At 34.0% G+C, this 18,027-nt stretch overlaps 1 protein-coding gene and 1 pseudogene across 6 annotated transcripts in view; both read right to left on the minus strand.

Annotated features, from left to right (window-relative positions):
• TRPC1 (transient receptor potential cation channel subfamily C member 1) overlaps window positions 1–18,027 on the minus strand; it is a 90,265-nt gene that overhangs the window by 18,762 nt on the left and 53,476 nt on the right. For all 6 annotated transcript variants that reach the window (XM_011364447.2, XM_023533159.1, XM_023533162.1 and 3 more), the window contains 2 exons: window positions 14,975–15,114; window positions 13,048–13,191 (listed from right to left, as the gene is read on the minus strand). In XM_011364447.2, the coding sequence (XP_011362749.1) occupies window positions 13,048–13,191; window positions 14,975–15,114 (284 nt within the window). The remainder of the gene's footprint in view (window positions 1–13,047; window positions 13,192–14,974; window positions 15,115–18,027) is intronic.
• LOC111742570 lies at window positions 8,443–10,664 on the minus strand (annotated as a pseudogene).

The raw sequence follows: 18,027 nt of genomic DNA on the forward strand, positions 1-18,027 counted from the left end.
ATCCGTATTTATATGGTCAAATAATTTTCAACAAAAAAGCCAAAAACATACAGTGGAGAAAGGAAAGCTTCTTCAACAAATGGTGCTGGGATGACTGAAAAGCCACCTGCAAAAGAATGAAACTAGGCTATTGTCTATCGCCACACACCAAAATTAACTCAAAATGGATTAAGGACCTGAATATAAGACCTGAAACAATAAAATGCATAGAAGAAAACATAGGAACTAAACTCAAGGACCTTGGACTTAAAGAGGATTTTACAAATTTGACCTCAAAAGCAAGGGAAGTAAAACCTAAAATAAATGAATGGGACTATATCAAACTAAAAAGCTTCTGCTCAGCAAAAGAAACCATCAACAAGTTAAAGAGACAACCATTCGAATGAGAAAAAATATTTGCAACCAACCCCTCCAAAAAGGGCTAATATCCAAAATATACAAAGAACTCATATGACTCAATAACAACAACAAAAAAACAAATGATCCAATCAAAAAATGGGCAGAGGACCTGAACACATACTTCTCCCTAGAGGACATACAAATGGCCAACAAATATATGAAAGGATGCTTAACATTGCTAGCTATTAGGGAAATGCAAATCAAAACCAGAATGAGATACCATCTCACAGCTGCTAGAATAGCTATAATCAACAGAACAAGTAATATCAAATGTTGGAGAGGATGTGGAGAAAAAGGAACCCTCATACACTGCTGGTGGGACTGCAAATTGGTACAGCCACTATGGGAAACAGTAAGGAGGTTCCTCAAAAAACTAAGAATTGATCTACCATATGAGCCAGCAATCCCTCTACTATTTACCCCTAAGACTTGAAAACCCATATCCAAAAAGATATTTGCACATCGATGTTCATAGCAGCATTATTCACAGTGGTCAGGACATGGAAGCAACCAAAGTGTCCTACAATAGATGACTGGATAAAGAAGTTGTGTTACATATATACAATGGAATATTATTCAGCCATAAGAAGAGATGAAATACTGCCATTTGCAACAACATGGATGGATCTTGAAATAATCATACTAAGCGAAATAAGCCCAATAGAAAAGGTTGAAAGTCACATGATATCACTTATATGTGGGATATAAACCTAAAAGCAACAAATGAACAGGACCAACAGAGACTCATAGACATAGAATATAGACTAGTGGTTACCAGAGGGTAGGGGGTGAGGGAGGAGGGCATAAGTAGACGGTTAAAGGGGGTCAAATATAGGGGGGTGGGAGAGGGTAAAGTGGGTAAAGGGGATCAAATAGATGGAGCTAAGGAAACTGGACTTTGGGTGGTAAATACACAATAGAATATACGGATGTCAATTTATAATATACATCTGAAAATTATATAATTGTATTAACCAGTTACTCCAATGAACTTAATTAAAAAATATTATTATAAAAAAAAAGACACACACAGACTGAAAGGAAGGGATGGAAAAAGATATTGCATGATGGACCTAGAGGGTATTGTGCTGAATGCCACATGATTTCACATACATGTGGAAACTAAAGAGCAAAACAAACAAAAACAAAAACGGAAACAAACTCATAGATACAGAGAATATTTTGAGGGCTACTAAACGGTCGGGGGATTGTGCAGATGGTGAAAAGGGCAAAGGGATTAAGAAGTACAAATGGATAGTTAGAAAACAGACATAGACATATAAAGTGTAGCATAAGGAAAATAGTAATGTTGTAATAATTATATAGAGGGGAACAGGAGTACTAGATTTAGTGGGGTAATCACTTTGTGAGTTATATAGATCTCTAGTCCTTATGCTGTACAAATGAAACTAATATTGTAGCCAAATATAACTGAAAAAAGAACCTCACTGAATTGTACAATGTAAATATGAACAGCTAATTGTCTATTATATTTCTATAAAGCTGGTGAAAAACAACATGATAAACAAATACAGTAAAGTTGCAGGATACAAAATCAATGTATGAAAATCCACTGTGTTCCTATCTATTAACAATGAAATTTCCGAAAAAGAAATGAAAACAACAATTTTTTGCAATTGCAACAAAAAGAATAAAATATCTAGGAATAAACTTAAAGCATGTAAAGGACCAATATGCTGAAAATTATAAGACATTATTAAAAGAAACTGAAGAATACACAAAGAAATGAAAAGACATTCTGTGTTCATGGATTAGAAGAATGAAAATAGTTAAAATAGCCATATTACCCAAAGCAATATACAGATTCAATGAAATCGCTATCAAAATCCCAATGGCATTTTTTAAAGAAATAGAACAAAAAAAATCACTAGATTTGTATGGAATCACAATAGATCCTGAATAGCCAAAGCCATCCTGAGAAAAACAACATGACTGGAGATATCATAATCCCTGACTTCAAATTATACTATAAAGTGACAATAATCAAAATAACATGGTATTGGCAGAAAAACAGACATAGAGGCCAATGGAACAGAATTGAGAGTCCAGAAATAAACCTACATGTATATGGGCAACTAAGGAGCCAAAAACATACAATGGAAAAAAGAAAACCTCTTCAATAAATGGTTCTGGGAAAATTAGAAAGCCACATGAAAAAGAATGAAACTATACTACTTGACACCATATACAAAAATTAACTCAAAATGGATCAAAGATCTAAATATAGGACCTGAAACAATTAAATACATATAAGAAAACATAAATACTAAACTTATGGACCTTGGTCTCAGAGAAGATTTTATGGATTTGACCCCAAAGGCAAGGGAAGTAAAAGCAAAAATAAATGAATGGGACTGTATCAAACTAAAAAGCTGCACAGCAAAAGAAACCATCAACAACTACAAAAAAAACTGACCAAATGGGAGAATATATCTGCAAACAATACCTCCAAAATATATAAACAACTTACGTAACTCAACAACAAAAAAAACCAATCCAATTAAAAAATAGGCAGAGGACTTGAACAGATACTTTTCCCAAGAAGACACACAAATGGCCAACAGATAAATGAAAAGATGCTCAACTTCACTAGCTTTAAGGGAAATAAAAATCAAAATCACAATGAGGTGCCACTTCATTGTGATTTTGGAATGGGAGGAAAGGGAAGAAAGGGGAGGTAGAAAAGGATGAAGGGAGTCAAATATATGGTGACAGAAGATTTGACTTTAGGTGGATGTGTTATAGAATCATACACTTAAAACCTATATAATTTTATTAACCAATGTCACCCCAATAAATTTAATAAGAAATAAATTAAAAAAAACAATCAACATCAAATTCATCTATAACAATTAATTTCAAGCCTAAACTCTCATGTAGTAGAGAGATGTGGATGTCCCTAAGATCTAACTAGTAGTTTCCAAAGATACACCTTAGGGTTGTTGTCCAATAGAGTAGCCACTAGCCACATGTGGCCACTGAGCAACTGAAATGTGGCCACTATGAATTTAGATACATTGTAAATGTAAAATACATATCAGATTTTGAAGATGTAGTATGGAGGGAAAAGTAAAGCACATTATTAATAGTTTTTTCTTGATTATATATTAAATAGGGTTAAATATAGTATTAAAATAAAAAAATACAAACTTTATGACTTGTTCTTTAAAAGCATGATATTAGTTTTTATATAAAATGGAAGAACCAAAAGTAGCTACAGTGCATATCACTGAGGTGAAGATGGGCTTGAAGAACATACTAACCATTCACATGAAAGGCAAACATTAAAAATAGTACATTTATTTTAGTCTGAAAAAGATTATAAGGCTTATTTATTTGTAAAAATAATAACACTTTCTTAAATATTACTCATTTAAAACTTATTAGCAATTTTACTTGAGAAATATGAACATTAAGAGAAACGTAATTAAAATATCAATACTGAAATTTACACAGTAGTTAATACTAATACACAGAGAAGAACATGTACATCTTTCCTAGTAATCAGAAAAATGGAAATTAAAGCAAACTACTAAAATAGTATAACAACAACAACAAAAAAACTACTAAGATAGTGTAACAAATGCTACTAATGTGGCAAAACAGTGTGCTTTTACATTGCTTATGTGATTGAAAATTCACACATCTTTTTGCAAAGGAATGGAAGTACTGAGGCACTATAAGGATCACATCTTCTGATGTATTAATATTACTGAAGACTTATCCCTAGGAAATAATCTAACAGAGGTAAAAAGCCTCCTATACAGAGCACTGTATAGAACAGCAAAACCATGCTGACAAAAGGAAGCAATAATAATGACAACTTCTAGTCATTCTTTCAAATCTTTCTCCAGAAAAAGACATAATTGTCTAAAAGTTCTATCGAATCAAGTCATTCATGCTTAAAACTTCCTTTGCATGTGTGATAACATTCAAATTCCTGGCACAGAGACCTTCAGAGCCTAGCCCAGCCTATCTTTTTCTCCCCAACTGCAATTCATAGTTCAACAAAGGATATCCGGTCTTCTCCCTTTGTTCTTTGCTGGGCAAGCTTCTTATCCCTTCGAGGCCCAGATGAAATGTCATCTCCTCTAAGAAGCTTACCTAAGTCTCTCCTGGCACCAAAGTACTGCTCCAAAGTACTTTGTATGTAATCTCTGAAATAGTATTTTTCACTTTAGACTAATATTTAAGTTTATCTTTTCTAGTATTCTTTAAGGACAGGACAATGCTAGTTAGCTCCAGAGCCTAGCATATCAATTAAAATGTTGAATATATAATTACTTTTTATATGCCTTTTTATCTAACTCTACCACTTTCCAAGAGGTATCACATATTTTTATTTACCCTGCAAGGTGGAGAAGGCTAGTATTATCTCTATTTTTCCAAGTGACAACTGAAGCTCAGATTTAGTGAATTGCTCAGAGTAACAGAACTAATAGATGGCAGAGGTAGAATTGAATTCTTGCTTCTAACTCCTTGCAAGTGCTTTTCTAAAACCACTTTCTGGTTTTTATCTTAGCTCTCCCATTAAAAATATGGGGCTGGGTACAATTAAGAAGGATTTAGTTCTCACATCACAATTCCCTCACATAGCAGGGCTTGTTGAATTAATATGTGAATAAATATCCAAAAAAGATGAAACTGTTACCTAACATGTTATGCCAAGTCTTTTTTCTAACATTGTGTGAGTTGGACCTTAGTTTCCTGACCTATAAAAGGGATGACCAAATGCTACATCAGACTCTCACCTATATGCTATTAAAAATTTACTAGACTTTACCCCAATCATATAATCAGTATATGTGAGAACGAGACTCGAAGATGTAGGTTTCACTTGCTCCCCTGGTGATTCTGCAGCCTCACCAGTTTGAGAATCCCTAGACTACATGACTTGTAAGTTTTCCTCTAGCTCTAACATTCTATGCTTCTTAAAAGAAAAACATCTATCCCTCAAATGTAAAACACCTGAAATCACTCTTTACTCATTACGAATGAATACAACATGCCATTTATGTTACACAGGCTACTAAATTAAATCTAACAACTATCCAGTAAAGCCAAATAATTCAGTAGGAATAAAGTATGCACTCATGTGCCAGACACTCCACTCACTTTCCAAGTTTTCTTGTATTATTTTTCAGGTCTGCCAGAGTTACCTTGCTAACTACAAAGGTAATGGAGGAATGAATCTAATCATTTATGTAAAGCCCATCATGTGTCAGATACTCTGCTATGCCTCTTATATACACTGACCCATTTAATCCTAACAACAAAGGACACAGAACCCCAGACTAACAGGGATGAAGTAACAATAAATTATGGGGCAAGATTTTGACCTAAGCTGTGTAGTCTTGTCTTTCATTTCTGCCTAATCAACCAAGTACCAATGTTAAAGGTTGTTTAATTCATTTGAAACACGTAAATAAATGAGGAAGGATTTTAAAAATCTATAAATTATTAAAGTCCACCCACAGAAGAATTGTACACAAAACCTAGGGAAGAAGCATATTACTCTGTAGCATAGAAAACAGAGAGGCAACTGAGCAGAGCAGTTAAGACCATTAGCTCTGAGCCAAACCACCTGGGTTAGAATCTCAGTTCTGCTCCTTACCAGCTGTGTGACCTTGTTCAAGTTACTTAATATTTCTATATCTCAGTTTCTTCCTCTATAAAATGGAAATAAAAGAGTCTGCCTCTTAGAATGGTTATGAGGATCAAATGAGGTAATAAATGTTAATAAAGATCCTAGAACAGTACCCATAGTAAGGACTCAAATGTTCAGTTATTATTACTACTACCAGCATTATTTATGATTCTATCTTCATGCCTTTGTTAAAACATATAAAAGTACTGATTTATGCCCAACCATGACTCTTATATTTGCTGATTCTTCATAAAAGCAGGAGGCCTCTGGAGTCAGACAAAAATCCTAATTCCTTAGAGTCCCCATTTGTAAAATGAAAAAAATTAACAAAGGTTCTGATGAGGACTAAGTAAATGGAAAACATTTAGCATGGTGCCTGGTCCACACAAAATTCCAATAAATGTTAGTTGCTATTATTATTTTGAATAATGTAGCTACAGCTACAGCTAGGATATAGCCCTATTTCTCCATCAGCTTTTTTTCTTTTCTCATGTGAGTCAGCACCAGTTTTCAATGAAAATTCATTAACTATTATGGCAATGCATTGAGTAAAGCGCAGATGAGAAAATTCTCCATCCTCAAGCAATTTTTAATATAGTTGAAACAACATAACTTACAATTTAAGGCAAACTAAATTTAAATTGTCTTACAATTAAAACAAGCTTTGGGAAGTGCTCATTAGAGGTTCCAAGTATTAAGTTCACCGGATAAAGTTAAGCATTCACATGGGAGTAGGAGCGTAGGACTAGATTTTCTAGTGAAGGGGACACTAAAGCTGGCACGTGTTCCCTTTCCCTGGAATGCCCTATACCCACCTCCTTTCTACTCATCTTTCAATGCTTAATTCCAGAGTCATCTCTTCTGGGAAGTCTTCTCTGATGCCTTAGACTGAAGTGAGTGTCCTTTCTCTGAGCTCTCTATTATAGCATTTACCATTCTAAATATCACTGGCTTACTTGTCACTCTCAGTGAACTATGACCTCCATAAGGAGAGATTGTAGCTTGTCCATTTTAGTATTCCCAGCATCCAGTACCTACCAGGCACTCAATAAATGCTTGTTAAATTAGAAAATTTCAACAAGTAGAGGATATGGCTGGGACATTCTAAACAGGGTAATGACATAAACAATGACATGGAAGCGGAAAAGCACAGGACCTGTGTGAGATTAGTGACTGGTCTTTACCAGATGAACTATTTCAGGAAGAGACAAGAGTAAGTGTAGTGAGAGATGGATAGAAAGTAAGTAGGGCCAGATTGTAGAAGGCCACCTTTCAAAGTCTACCTACAACATAAGTCACTAATTTAATAGTTGTAAAAATATCAAGTGCTAGGATAAAGGATTCAATCACCGCTGAATACAGGATCATTTTATATATTCCACCATAGGCTAGTCCTATGGCCTTTATTTGCCTAGGACTGTTATAGTTTACACTTATCATCCCAACTTAGTAATTAACAGCATCCTTTTCATTCTCCAAAGTGCATACATTTGGATGATAAAATGTGGTCATTCTAACTAAAGGAGAGATCTGTATCCCTACTATAGGTTATATAACTAGTTACGATGAAAGTCTGTTAATTTCTAAATCTGCAAAGATTAGGAAGGAAAAAAATGTAAGTAAATGGGGACAAACTGAACAAACTATAGTAATCATATAAAAATATCTGAAATAGGTTATATACGTAAAGGAAAAAAGTTGCACTTTTGCTAAAGTAGTTAACTTATTGTCAACTTTCTTTCCCCATTTCTCTTAGTTTTACATTCATAACTGGATTACTCTTTTAATTTTGTTGCTTATTTATAAATAAAATGTAAAAACATGTATTATAAATTTTACACATAAAATTATTCTAGAATACTTTGGCAACGTTATGTAATACAAATCTATCATGTTACTACTACACTAGAAAACAAATGTCTTTATTTGAAAACTTCTTAAGTAAAAGCCTTAAAATGTGACTACAGAGTCAATGTCAGTTTTTTGCCCTCTTCTTGACTAACCAGACCTTAATTTCCTGAGGGACAATATGCTAATTAAAAGTAATTATCTCCTCAGACCTTGTAGCTACAAATAGCCATGTGACCAAATTCTGGCCAATGAGTTACAAGTGGAAGAATTTTAAAAATGATTGTTCTCTTGATAAAAAGAGAAAGACAGCTGGTCCATGCTTTCTGCCATTTGCCCTCTGCTTTTCTCCTTCCTGCAGACTTGACATAACGACTTGGAGCAAGGAGTCTGCAACCATGAGAAACAATCACATGCTAAAAATGGCAGACAACCTTCTTTCTGAGAAGATTTGCACAGATAATTAACAGTTAGTTGACAGTTTCAAACTCTTGTGGTGGTAAGACCATCATAATACAAAATTCCACTTAGTAAAGTTTTAGGTGACCAGAGGCTTTGCCAATAAAGTCTGCTTGTCCTGGCCCAATCCCTAGGACAGTTTGAGAGCCTCGTGCAATCTGAATATGTCCAGTATCTTGGATTAAATTTACAGTCGGTCCCAGAATTTTTGCATGGATCAATAATTAAACCAGAGTTTCTTCATCAGGGGCTTTGACCACCACTTTGGGTTGTTTACAACATTCCTGTTGTTTGAGCAATTCAGGCTTTCTCCTTTGAATCTGCTTGTAGGCAGAAACAGCAGCATAAAAGCACTGGGCAACCACTTACTCTTTTTTTCATCTTTAAGTCACTTCGAACCACAAGAATCATTTTGTACTTCCCGCTCTCTCCTAAGATGCTTGCTTCAGTTCTAGTCTGTCTGTCTCACTCACTGAGCTTTTGGGGATCATCTCAAAGTGTAATGATCCCACTCCAGCACATGCCACAAACAACTGCCACAGCCAAGCTGCATACACCAGGATAAGCCAAATATTCCATAACCAAGAGTTTGGAGAGCAACTAGAGCACCTCTCCTCCACTTCAGGTGAGTCTTTGCATTCTTCACTTTTGAGTAGCAAACATGCTTATCAATAAAGATAACTTTTAAAAAATCTTTTTCTGGACTAGATCATAATATTTAAACATATATTATGATTAACCTGCAGACATTTTTAATAATAAATAAGAACACCATAAATATTTGTTGGCCTGACAAATTTGTTAGTTCTAAGACTATCAGAACAATATAAATTACCCTGCTGGAGTTGAAAAACACATATGACAGCTGAAATGACAAATGCAGTATTTGTATATACATTTATAATTCTTTTGGTAAGAAACTAAGTCAAGAAGACCTGAATCAATGGTTTTAAGAAAAACAAATAGATAATTCACTAATACGCTTTATCTGTTTTTTATCCTACAGAAATTTATAAAGAAATTTCCAGTATAAAAACTTAGTAACATCATCAGTTTTTCACTTAAAAAGAAAATAAACGTGCATGTAAAAATACCACTATTTTTTTTCCTCTCTTTAATTCCTGCCCCCTCAACATCCACCCCTGACCTATGGATGTTGCCATATCCCCTTAAGAACTGGATCTCTGAACTGGATCTCTGAAGGAGGGGCGTCTCCTCCCATGCACTTGCGGCACGCACCCAGGGCCTGGCACACCTGGGTATATAGTTCATGGCTCCACCTGGGGTGCGAACCTAGGACCTTCTGCGTGTAAAGCAGACGTGCTAATCACTACACTATGGAGCCACCCTCAAATACCATTGACTCTTGATTAAAATATTCATAGAAAATATTAGTGGCAAAATTAAATCAAAATAAGAGATGGCCTGAACCAGTGTTTCACATTCTATGTTTTGGAGAAAAATAGAATCTGAGCCTATTTTATGAAAAATGGGTATGACATTAAATGAATTTTAATTAATGATAGTTTGAACAGGTTAGACACATTTCTTTATTTCTTTCTTATAGGCTTTAATGTGATAACGTGCATTGTGAATTCCCAAAGGAGGTATGTGAAATGCAGTGTGTCCCAACTTATTTCAGTCTGAGCATCTCACAGGACCTGGTTAAGTGGGTCACACTTCAGGAAACACTGTTGCAGGATGATAGCACGAGCCAAATCAAATCAGGTTTTTCCTACGTATTTTATTTACATATTTCTGGAGAAGGTAATTATGCCTTTTATTTAAAATATTTCCTTTAAAAATATAAATGAGACTCTAAATTGTTAGTAAATTTTGACTTATCAAGGAAAAATAAATATTGCTCAGATTTTCAGACTTATAAGATAAATTAGAGTATATGTAGAGCCACCCACCTTCTAAAAATAATCAACTACTAAAATCTGTGGGGGATAAATGCAACCAATTATGACTCCTTTCTTTAGTGTAAAGAGACTCAGAATTTAGTTCTGTACTCTCATGCATAATAATCATAGTACTTTGAACAAATCGCATACCATCTCAAAAGCTTTATTTCGTTAACTATAAAGTACTATACAGCATAAAGTTGGACAGCATGAACTCTATGAAATTTTTTAGCTCTAAAAATGGGACTTTTCCAACTTATTTCACTTAATATTTATTAAACAAAATAATATTTATTAAATATTTGTTTAATACTTATTAAACAAAATTACACATTTTCAAAATCATCATGAAGTATACATTGTTTGCATAATACCTCTCTCATATTTATCGCTTAAAACTTTAAATGTGCAATTCATTTTGGTAAAAAGCAGATTTTTATGTCCTTGTAAAGTCTGAAGCATAACTATATTTAAAACACATATATGTCTATGGACTGGGGGAAGAGGGACAATGGACCACAGTTTAGTAATTCTTAAAAGTAATACCTGAATACTTGAAAGCAAATTATTATCATTCAACCAGAAGCAAAGCAAATGAACACATTGTGTCCTTTAAATTGTTAATTATTTTCAAAAGCAAAGTTTAGCTTTAACATAATAAAAGAACAATGTTCCTGTTGACAAGTAGAAAGATGTAATAATAATGACATCTAACAAATGTTCTTTATGACATGATACTATATATAGAGAACCCTAAAGAGTCCACCAAAAAACTGTTAGAACTGACCAACGAATTCAGTAAAGTAGCAGGTTACAAAATAAATATTCAGAAGTCAGTGGCAGTTTTATACACCAATGATGAACTTTCGGAAAGAGAAATTAAGAAAACAATCCCATTTACAATTGCATTGAAAACAATAAAATATCTGGGAATCAAATTAACCAAGGAAGTAGAAGACCTGTTCTCAGAAAATTCTAAGTCATTGAAAAAAGAAATTGAAGAAGATACAAATAAATGGAAGCATATACCATGCTCATGGGTAGGAAGAATCAACATTATTAAAATGGCCATACTACCCAAAGCAATCTATAGATTCAATTCAATGCCTATCAAAATACTAATGGCATTTTTCAGAGTTAGAATAAATAATCTTAAAATTTATATGGAACCACAAAAGACCCTGAACAGCCACAGCAATCTTGAGAAGGAAGAACAAAGTTGGAGGTATCACCTACCCAATATCAAACTATACTACAAGGCTACAGTAATCAAAACAGCATGCTACTGGTATAAAAACAGATACATTGATCAATGGACGAGAATAGAGAACTCAGAAATAGATCCACACTTATACACTCACTTAATATATGACAAAGGAGGTAAGACTATACAATGGGGTAAAGATAGTTTCTTCAATAAATGGTGCTGGGAAAATTGGACAGAGACATGCAAAAATAAAAAAAGAAACTGGACCACCTTCTGACACTGTATACGAGAATAGGCTCAAAATGGATTAAAGCCTTAAATGTAAGACTCAAAACCATGAAACTTCTAGGAGTAAACATAGGCAGTAAGCTCTTTGATATTGGTAACAGGAATTTCTTTTCAGATATATCTTCTAGGGCAAGGGAAACAAAAGAAAAAATAAACAAATGGGACTACATTGAACTAAAACTTTGTACAGCAAAGGAAACTATCAACAAAATAAAAAGACAATCGACTGATTGGGAGAAGATATTCACTAATGATACATCTAATAAGAGGTTAATATCCAAAATATATAAAGAACTCATACAACTCAACAAGAAAAAAACAAACAATACAATTAAAAAATGGGCAGAAGACCTGAACAGATACTTCTCCAAAGAGGAAATACAGATGGCCAATAGACATATGAAAAGATGGTCAAGGTCACTAATCATCAGAGAAATGAAAATTAAAACCACAATGAGCTATCACCTGACACCCGTCAGAATGGCTATCATTGATAAAGCAAAGAACAAGTATTGGCGAGGATGTGGAGAAAAGAGAACCCTCATACATTGTTGGTGGGATTGCAAATTGGTACAGACGCTAGGGAAAACAGTCTGGAGTTTGCTCAAAATTAAAAATGGATATACCTTTTGACCCAGCAATTGCACTTCTGGGTATTTATCCAAAGAAAATCAAAACGATAATTTATAAAGATCTAGGCACCCCAATATTCATGGCAGCACAATTTACAATAGTCAATATATGGAAGCAACCTAAATGCCCAACAACAGATGATTGGATAAAGAAGTTATGGTTCATATATACAATGGAATATTACTCAGTCATTAAAAAAAAAAAGAAATCCTCTCATTTGCAACGACATGGATGTACCTAGAAGTTATTATGCTGAGTGAAATAAGTCAGACAGAGGAAAGTAAATATCACTTGATTTCACTCATAAGTGGAATCTAAGGAACAAAAAGAACAAACTAATCAAAAACAGACTCACTAATATAGAGGAAAATTTGGTGACAGACAGAGGGGAGGGAGTTTGGGGGGCTGGGAGAATGGGGTGAAGGGTTAAAGAAGTACAAATTAGCTGACAGATGGTCACAGGGATAGGGGGCATGGCACAGAGCATGCAGTTAGCATTAATATATTGGCTAGGTGGAAAACCAGAGGAGAGAAGGAGCAATTAGGGAGATTGTTTTATAAACTATATAAATGTCTAACCAATGTACTATATACTTAAAAATAATAAAATTTTAAAAAAAGAAATTTTAATTATTTACCTGTAATGGACCCAAGATAGAGCTTGTTGTATACATGAAAAAGAGACGAAGATAGCTCAGAACATTTGCAAATGCAAAAAGCCCTTCTGCCACCAGTGTAGGATGGAATGCATCCCAGTCCTTCCGATCAGCAAAATCATGAAACTAAGGTTAGAAAGAAAAAGCCAAAGGTAAATAGCTCTCTCAATTTAGGAATATAAAAACAAACATTCTGATTTAAAAAACTATTTTAATTATGACTCCCTCCTTGTGAGAGATCTCTATTTATGTTTTATAAAGTTCTCTTCTTTTAATAGAAATAACATTGTTTTAATTAAATAAAAGATTCCTACAGAGATGAGGCAATATCGCTTACTCTATATATGGTTTTCTCAGAAATTCTTAGGTTTTAAAAAATTAAACAATTAAAAAAATTGTCATTAGTGCTCATTTCGGCAGCACATATACTAAAAAACTGTCATTAAACTTTTTATGAATGAAATGTTTGTTAGTTTTCTTTAAATTCCACAACACAAACTTACGTACCTTTGCATGTCAATTAATAAGCTATCATATTAAATTAACCTAGCCTCTAACTCAGGATTCTAGAACAAACTATAGAGATTCTTCTCCTTTCTAAATACCAAGAAAAAGAGTGCATTGTTATCCCTAGACGTAGAGTGGCCACATGTTCCAATTGCCTGGGATAGTCACAGATTATATACCAGTTTTCCTAGCATAATAATTAATAGCATCTGTCCCCTGGTTTGGATAATAAATTATCTAGGAATCCCACTTCTAGAACTAAAGAGACCAGCTAGAAAAAAAACAAAAACAAAAAACAAACAAACAAACAAAAAAAACAAAAAACAAAAAAAAAAACAACTACCCTCAATCTCTTTATTGAATCATATATCTATATATGAGCAATTTTTATTTTCTTAGTAATTTTGCAACTCTGGGTATTGAACATACCTAACAAACATATTCCATACTACCAATTACTTAAATAAATAGAGGGGTTTTTTTTAATAAAGTAAAATGATGTAAGGATAACCAGTTTGCTTTCTCTAAAGTCTATAAATTAGTAAAAAAAAAAACCAGAAAATATCATATTTTTTAGTTCCTTGAATGCGACACCTCAGAAGAATGCTAAACTCAAGGTTTAAACAAAGATAGTTAACATAAAATCCATTGCCTTTTCTGGGCTTGGGGTAGCTTAAAGCTTTATAAAAGTAAAATTGTAGGATGTCTATAAGGCTAGATTTTTGTCAATTCTAAATTTAAAAATATAGGCATCAGAAAAATAATTACATATACAGTAACCACTTTTTAAGCTGTATAACATAATAATCATAATTTAGAATGTGTAAAACATTATATAATGGATTCCATTCAGATAAACCTCTTTTCTGGCAGATGTAAAAATATCTAACGCTAATCAATTTAAGTAAGTTTATGTTTTCATTTTAAGTATATACAGGTTAATGAAGTAAATAAACCTGGCTCAGATATAAGGAATTGGCATTTGGTAGAAAGAAAATGCCTAAACAGACCTGGATTTAAATCCGGTCTTGGTTTCTTACTGTGTGGTCTCGGACAAGTTACTTAGTATTACTGAGCTTCATTTTCCTTATTAGCAAAATAGGAATAAGGACATCTGTCTCATAGAGTCCCTGTGAGGATAAAATGAGATAAAGTATAACAAGTATCAATCATGGTGCCTGGTATTAACAAGTAACCAACATTGAAAGGTAATTAACATCCTTCCAACTATTGGAAAGGAAGGAAACACTGTACTATTCCCTTGTACAAGGATAGGTTTAAAATAAAAACACATCAGATATAGATTTGAGCCAAAGTTAACTCTGAGTTAGGTAGCTAAAAATCTCAGGTTTTTCCTAAACAAACTTCATTTGTACCTCCAATTGACATAGTTAATAGTCACCTTGTTGTGAGCAACCACTTTGAGGGCAAAGGTTGCCAAATAAAGTGAATTCATGACAAAACTGAGTTGATTACGAGATTCTTCTAAAAAGTCTTCCAACCCTTCATACCAGAGTCTTTTAATGTCTGACCAAATCATCCCTAAAAATAAGGAAGAAAAAATCAGATAATTCTCTTAATCCAAAAATAAAACAAAATAATACTTTAAGTATTAAATAACACTTGCATCAGCTATAGTCTCATTCAGAAGAAAAAAATAACTTCAGTAAAAAATTCTCAAAATTTGAAAGAAAATAACCTTAAGTTTCATATGACAATAAAATCCCAGAGAGGGATTTTAATAAGTGAGGTCAAATAAGTGTAAGAAAATAAATCGATGCTAAACACACACACACACACACACACACACACACACACATACACAGAGCTCAGTCCCTGATCCTTTTCTCTATCTACACTCACTCCTATGGTGACCTCATTCCGTCTAGTCTAATGGCTTTAAACACCACTTACGCAGTAGACTTTCAAATTTCCATCTCTAAACTCAACTTGTATTTATATAATAATTAATATCTCTAAATCTCCCTTTTAAATTCAACTTATATAGGTAGTTGGCTACTCTATGTCTCCAACTAGACATACTAAAATGTCCAAACTGAACTCCTAATCTCTGCCCTCAAATTCACTGCACTTGAAGACTCCCCCATCTCAGCTGATGGCAACTCCATCCTTCTTTTTGCTCGATCCAAATGTCCTTGAATCATCCTTGACTCATATTTCTTTTAACCACACCTTCAATGCAATAGCAAAACTATCGGCTCTACTTCCAAAATATATTTAGGATCTAACCTTTCTCACTACTTCACCTTCAAGCCACCATCCTCTCTTGCCTGGATTACATATAGCGTGCCTAGTCTCCTTCTTCTACCCTAATCTCCCTGAAATCTATTCTCAACAGAGAATAGATTGCAAGTGTTACTTCTCTCCTAAAAAGTCTGTAGTAACTCTGAGAGGGTTAACTGCAGCTAAGAACTTTTTCTCCATGGGAACAATGTTATTGTCTATTAAAGTGATTTCCTTGGAAACATACTATGTTAAGAAAAATATGGAAGGACAGCTGTGTTCAACATTATAGAAATAACCACAGATTGGAACTGCATCTGGACTTGCTGTGAGTGAACTCGTAGACTTTGAAGGTATACACAGCTAAGACGATATAAAAACAGTTGAGAAACACAGGCCTCAGCTTCTCTGTGATATCTCTCTTAAGAGTGTGCCTGTAGTGGGAACTATACTCTTAGGCTTGATAAGACATAGTTCCTGCTAGATTTGAGGTTTCTCTAGCTGGGGTAGCCTCCAACCATCCATATGGCCTCATTCCATACAATTGAGTGTGCCCGCTATAAGGCTGAGAAGCAGCCCCAAACTTTTGTAAGAACTGCCAACATTTGAAGCTGTCATGCTGACATGCTGTACTTCCTGGTGCCAGGTTTCTGCCATTTTGTCCTGTGAATGTTAATGTCAGTGAGAACCCAAAACCACCACTGCCGATTGTGCAGTGGGTACTGCACCTTCCCTTATAGCTCATTTCACTCAGAGTCAGAACCAAATTCCTTACAATGGCCTAGGGCCCTACATTACCTCTCCTCTCTGACCTCCTCTTCTATCAATCTTTCCTTACACCACTCTAGTCACATAGGCCTCTTCACTCCTTGTTTTCTGAACACAAGAGTCTTAACTTCAGGCCTTTACACTGGTGCTTCCCACTGGGCGGAAGCTCCTCATCCAGATACCCATTTGGCTAACTCCCTCATTTCACGTCTTTGCCTATCACCTGCCCTTTCATCCTATTTAAAATCATAAAGCCCATGCTCCCCCACTCACAATCTCCCAACTCTGCTTCTATCTTTCTTTTCCCTTAGTACTTACCACTTTTAAACATTGGATATAGTTTACTTATTATATTATCAGTTATCTCCCCCACCCACAACCTCCCCCACACACTTTAGGTAAGCTCTTCAAGGGTAAGAATCTTTGTTTTATTACCTAATGTCCTAAATATCCTAAATAGTGCCTGATACATAGTAGGTTCTCAAAAAAACTGCTAAGTGAATAAACATACACAAATAAAAAACAAACAAACAAACAAACAAAAACCCCTTCCTCTTTTTTGGCCAAAGGGTCTTCCATAGTTATATATTCCTAGGAACTCCAGAGAACAGCAATATAATCCAGGATAATTTTATGATACATTCCTTCATTAAGATATTTTTTAAATGATTATAAAGTAACAAAGAATAGAGTGCTGCAATATAACATATGGGTGAAGATCAAATTAAGTCAACCAGAATTGTTTTCTGGTTTACCAGTAGGCAGAATAATTCACCTGGGAAATACCTGAAGCATTCTTCAAAGACTGTTCATAATATCTTAATTATACAAGTACCTATATTTTATGTAGAAAAAACATTTAAAAATATTTTCAGATATGACAAGGAAAACACTTTAAAAAATTCCACTTGAATTTCTTTTTAAAATGAACAGATCAGGAGGAGTACTGGGAGTGGGAATAAAAAATAATAAAAATAAAACGAACAGATAAATATTACCTGAAAATGTTAAACTCAATAGTCTACATTTTATTAAGTTAAACACTATGAAACTAAAACATTAAACCAAAAAAAGATGCTTGTAAAATATGTATTTTATTTCTGTTAAATTCAATTTTATACCTAAAGGTAACTCTTGGCAAAAATTACAACATGAATTGGAGATTTTTATCAAAAAAAGCAGACATCTGAAAGAGTAGTAAGTGCCAGCATCAGGTAGTTTCTCCTGTGTAACATCTCATACCAAAATGAAGCTAATACGGTTGATGTATTTCATACCTCTTAATTGAATTGGAAGAATAAAATAATTATAACCAATACAATCACTACATAATCAATGTATTATATTTTATGGTCCTTTTGTTTTTGTTTTTTAGAATTAGTAACATTAATAAACTGTAATCTCATCATTTTGGGATTCTTCAAGGCTTACTCCTAGGTCCTC

This window comes from Pteropus vampyrus, unplaced genomic scaffold (assembly GCF_000151845.1).
Source record: "Pteropus vampyrus isolate Shadow unplaced genomic scaffold, Pvam_2.0 Scaffold97, whole genome shotgun sequence".
Taxonomy (NCBI): domain Eukaryota; kingdom Metazoa; phylum Chordata; class Mammalia; order Chiroptera; family Pteropodidae; genus Pteropus; species Pteropus vampyrus.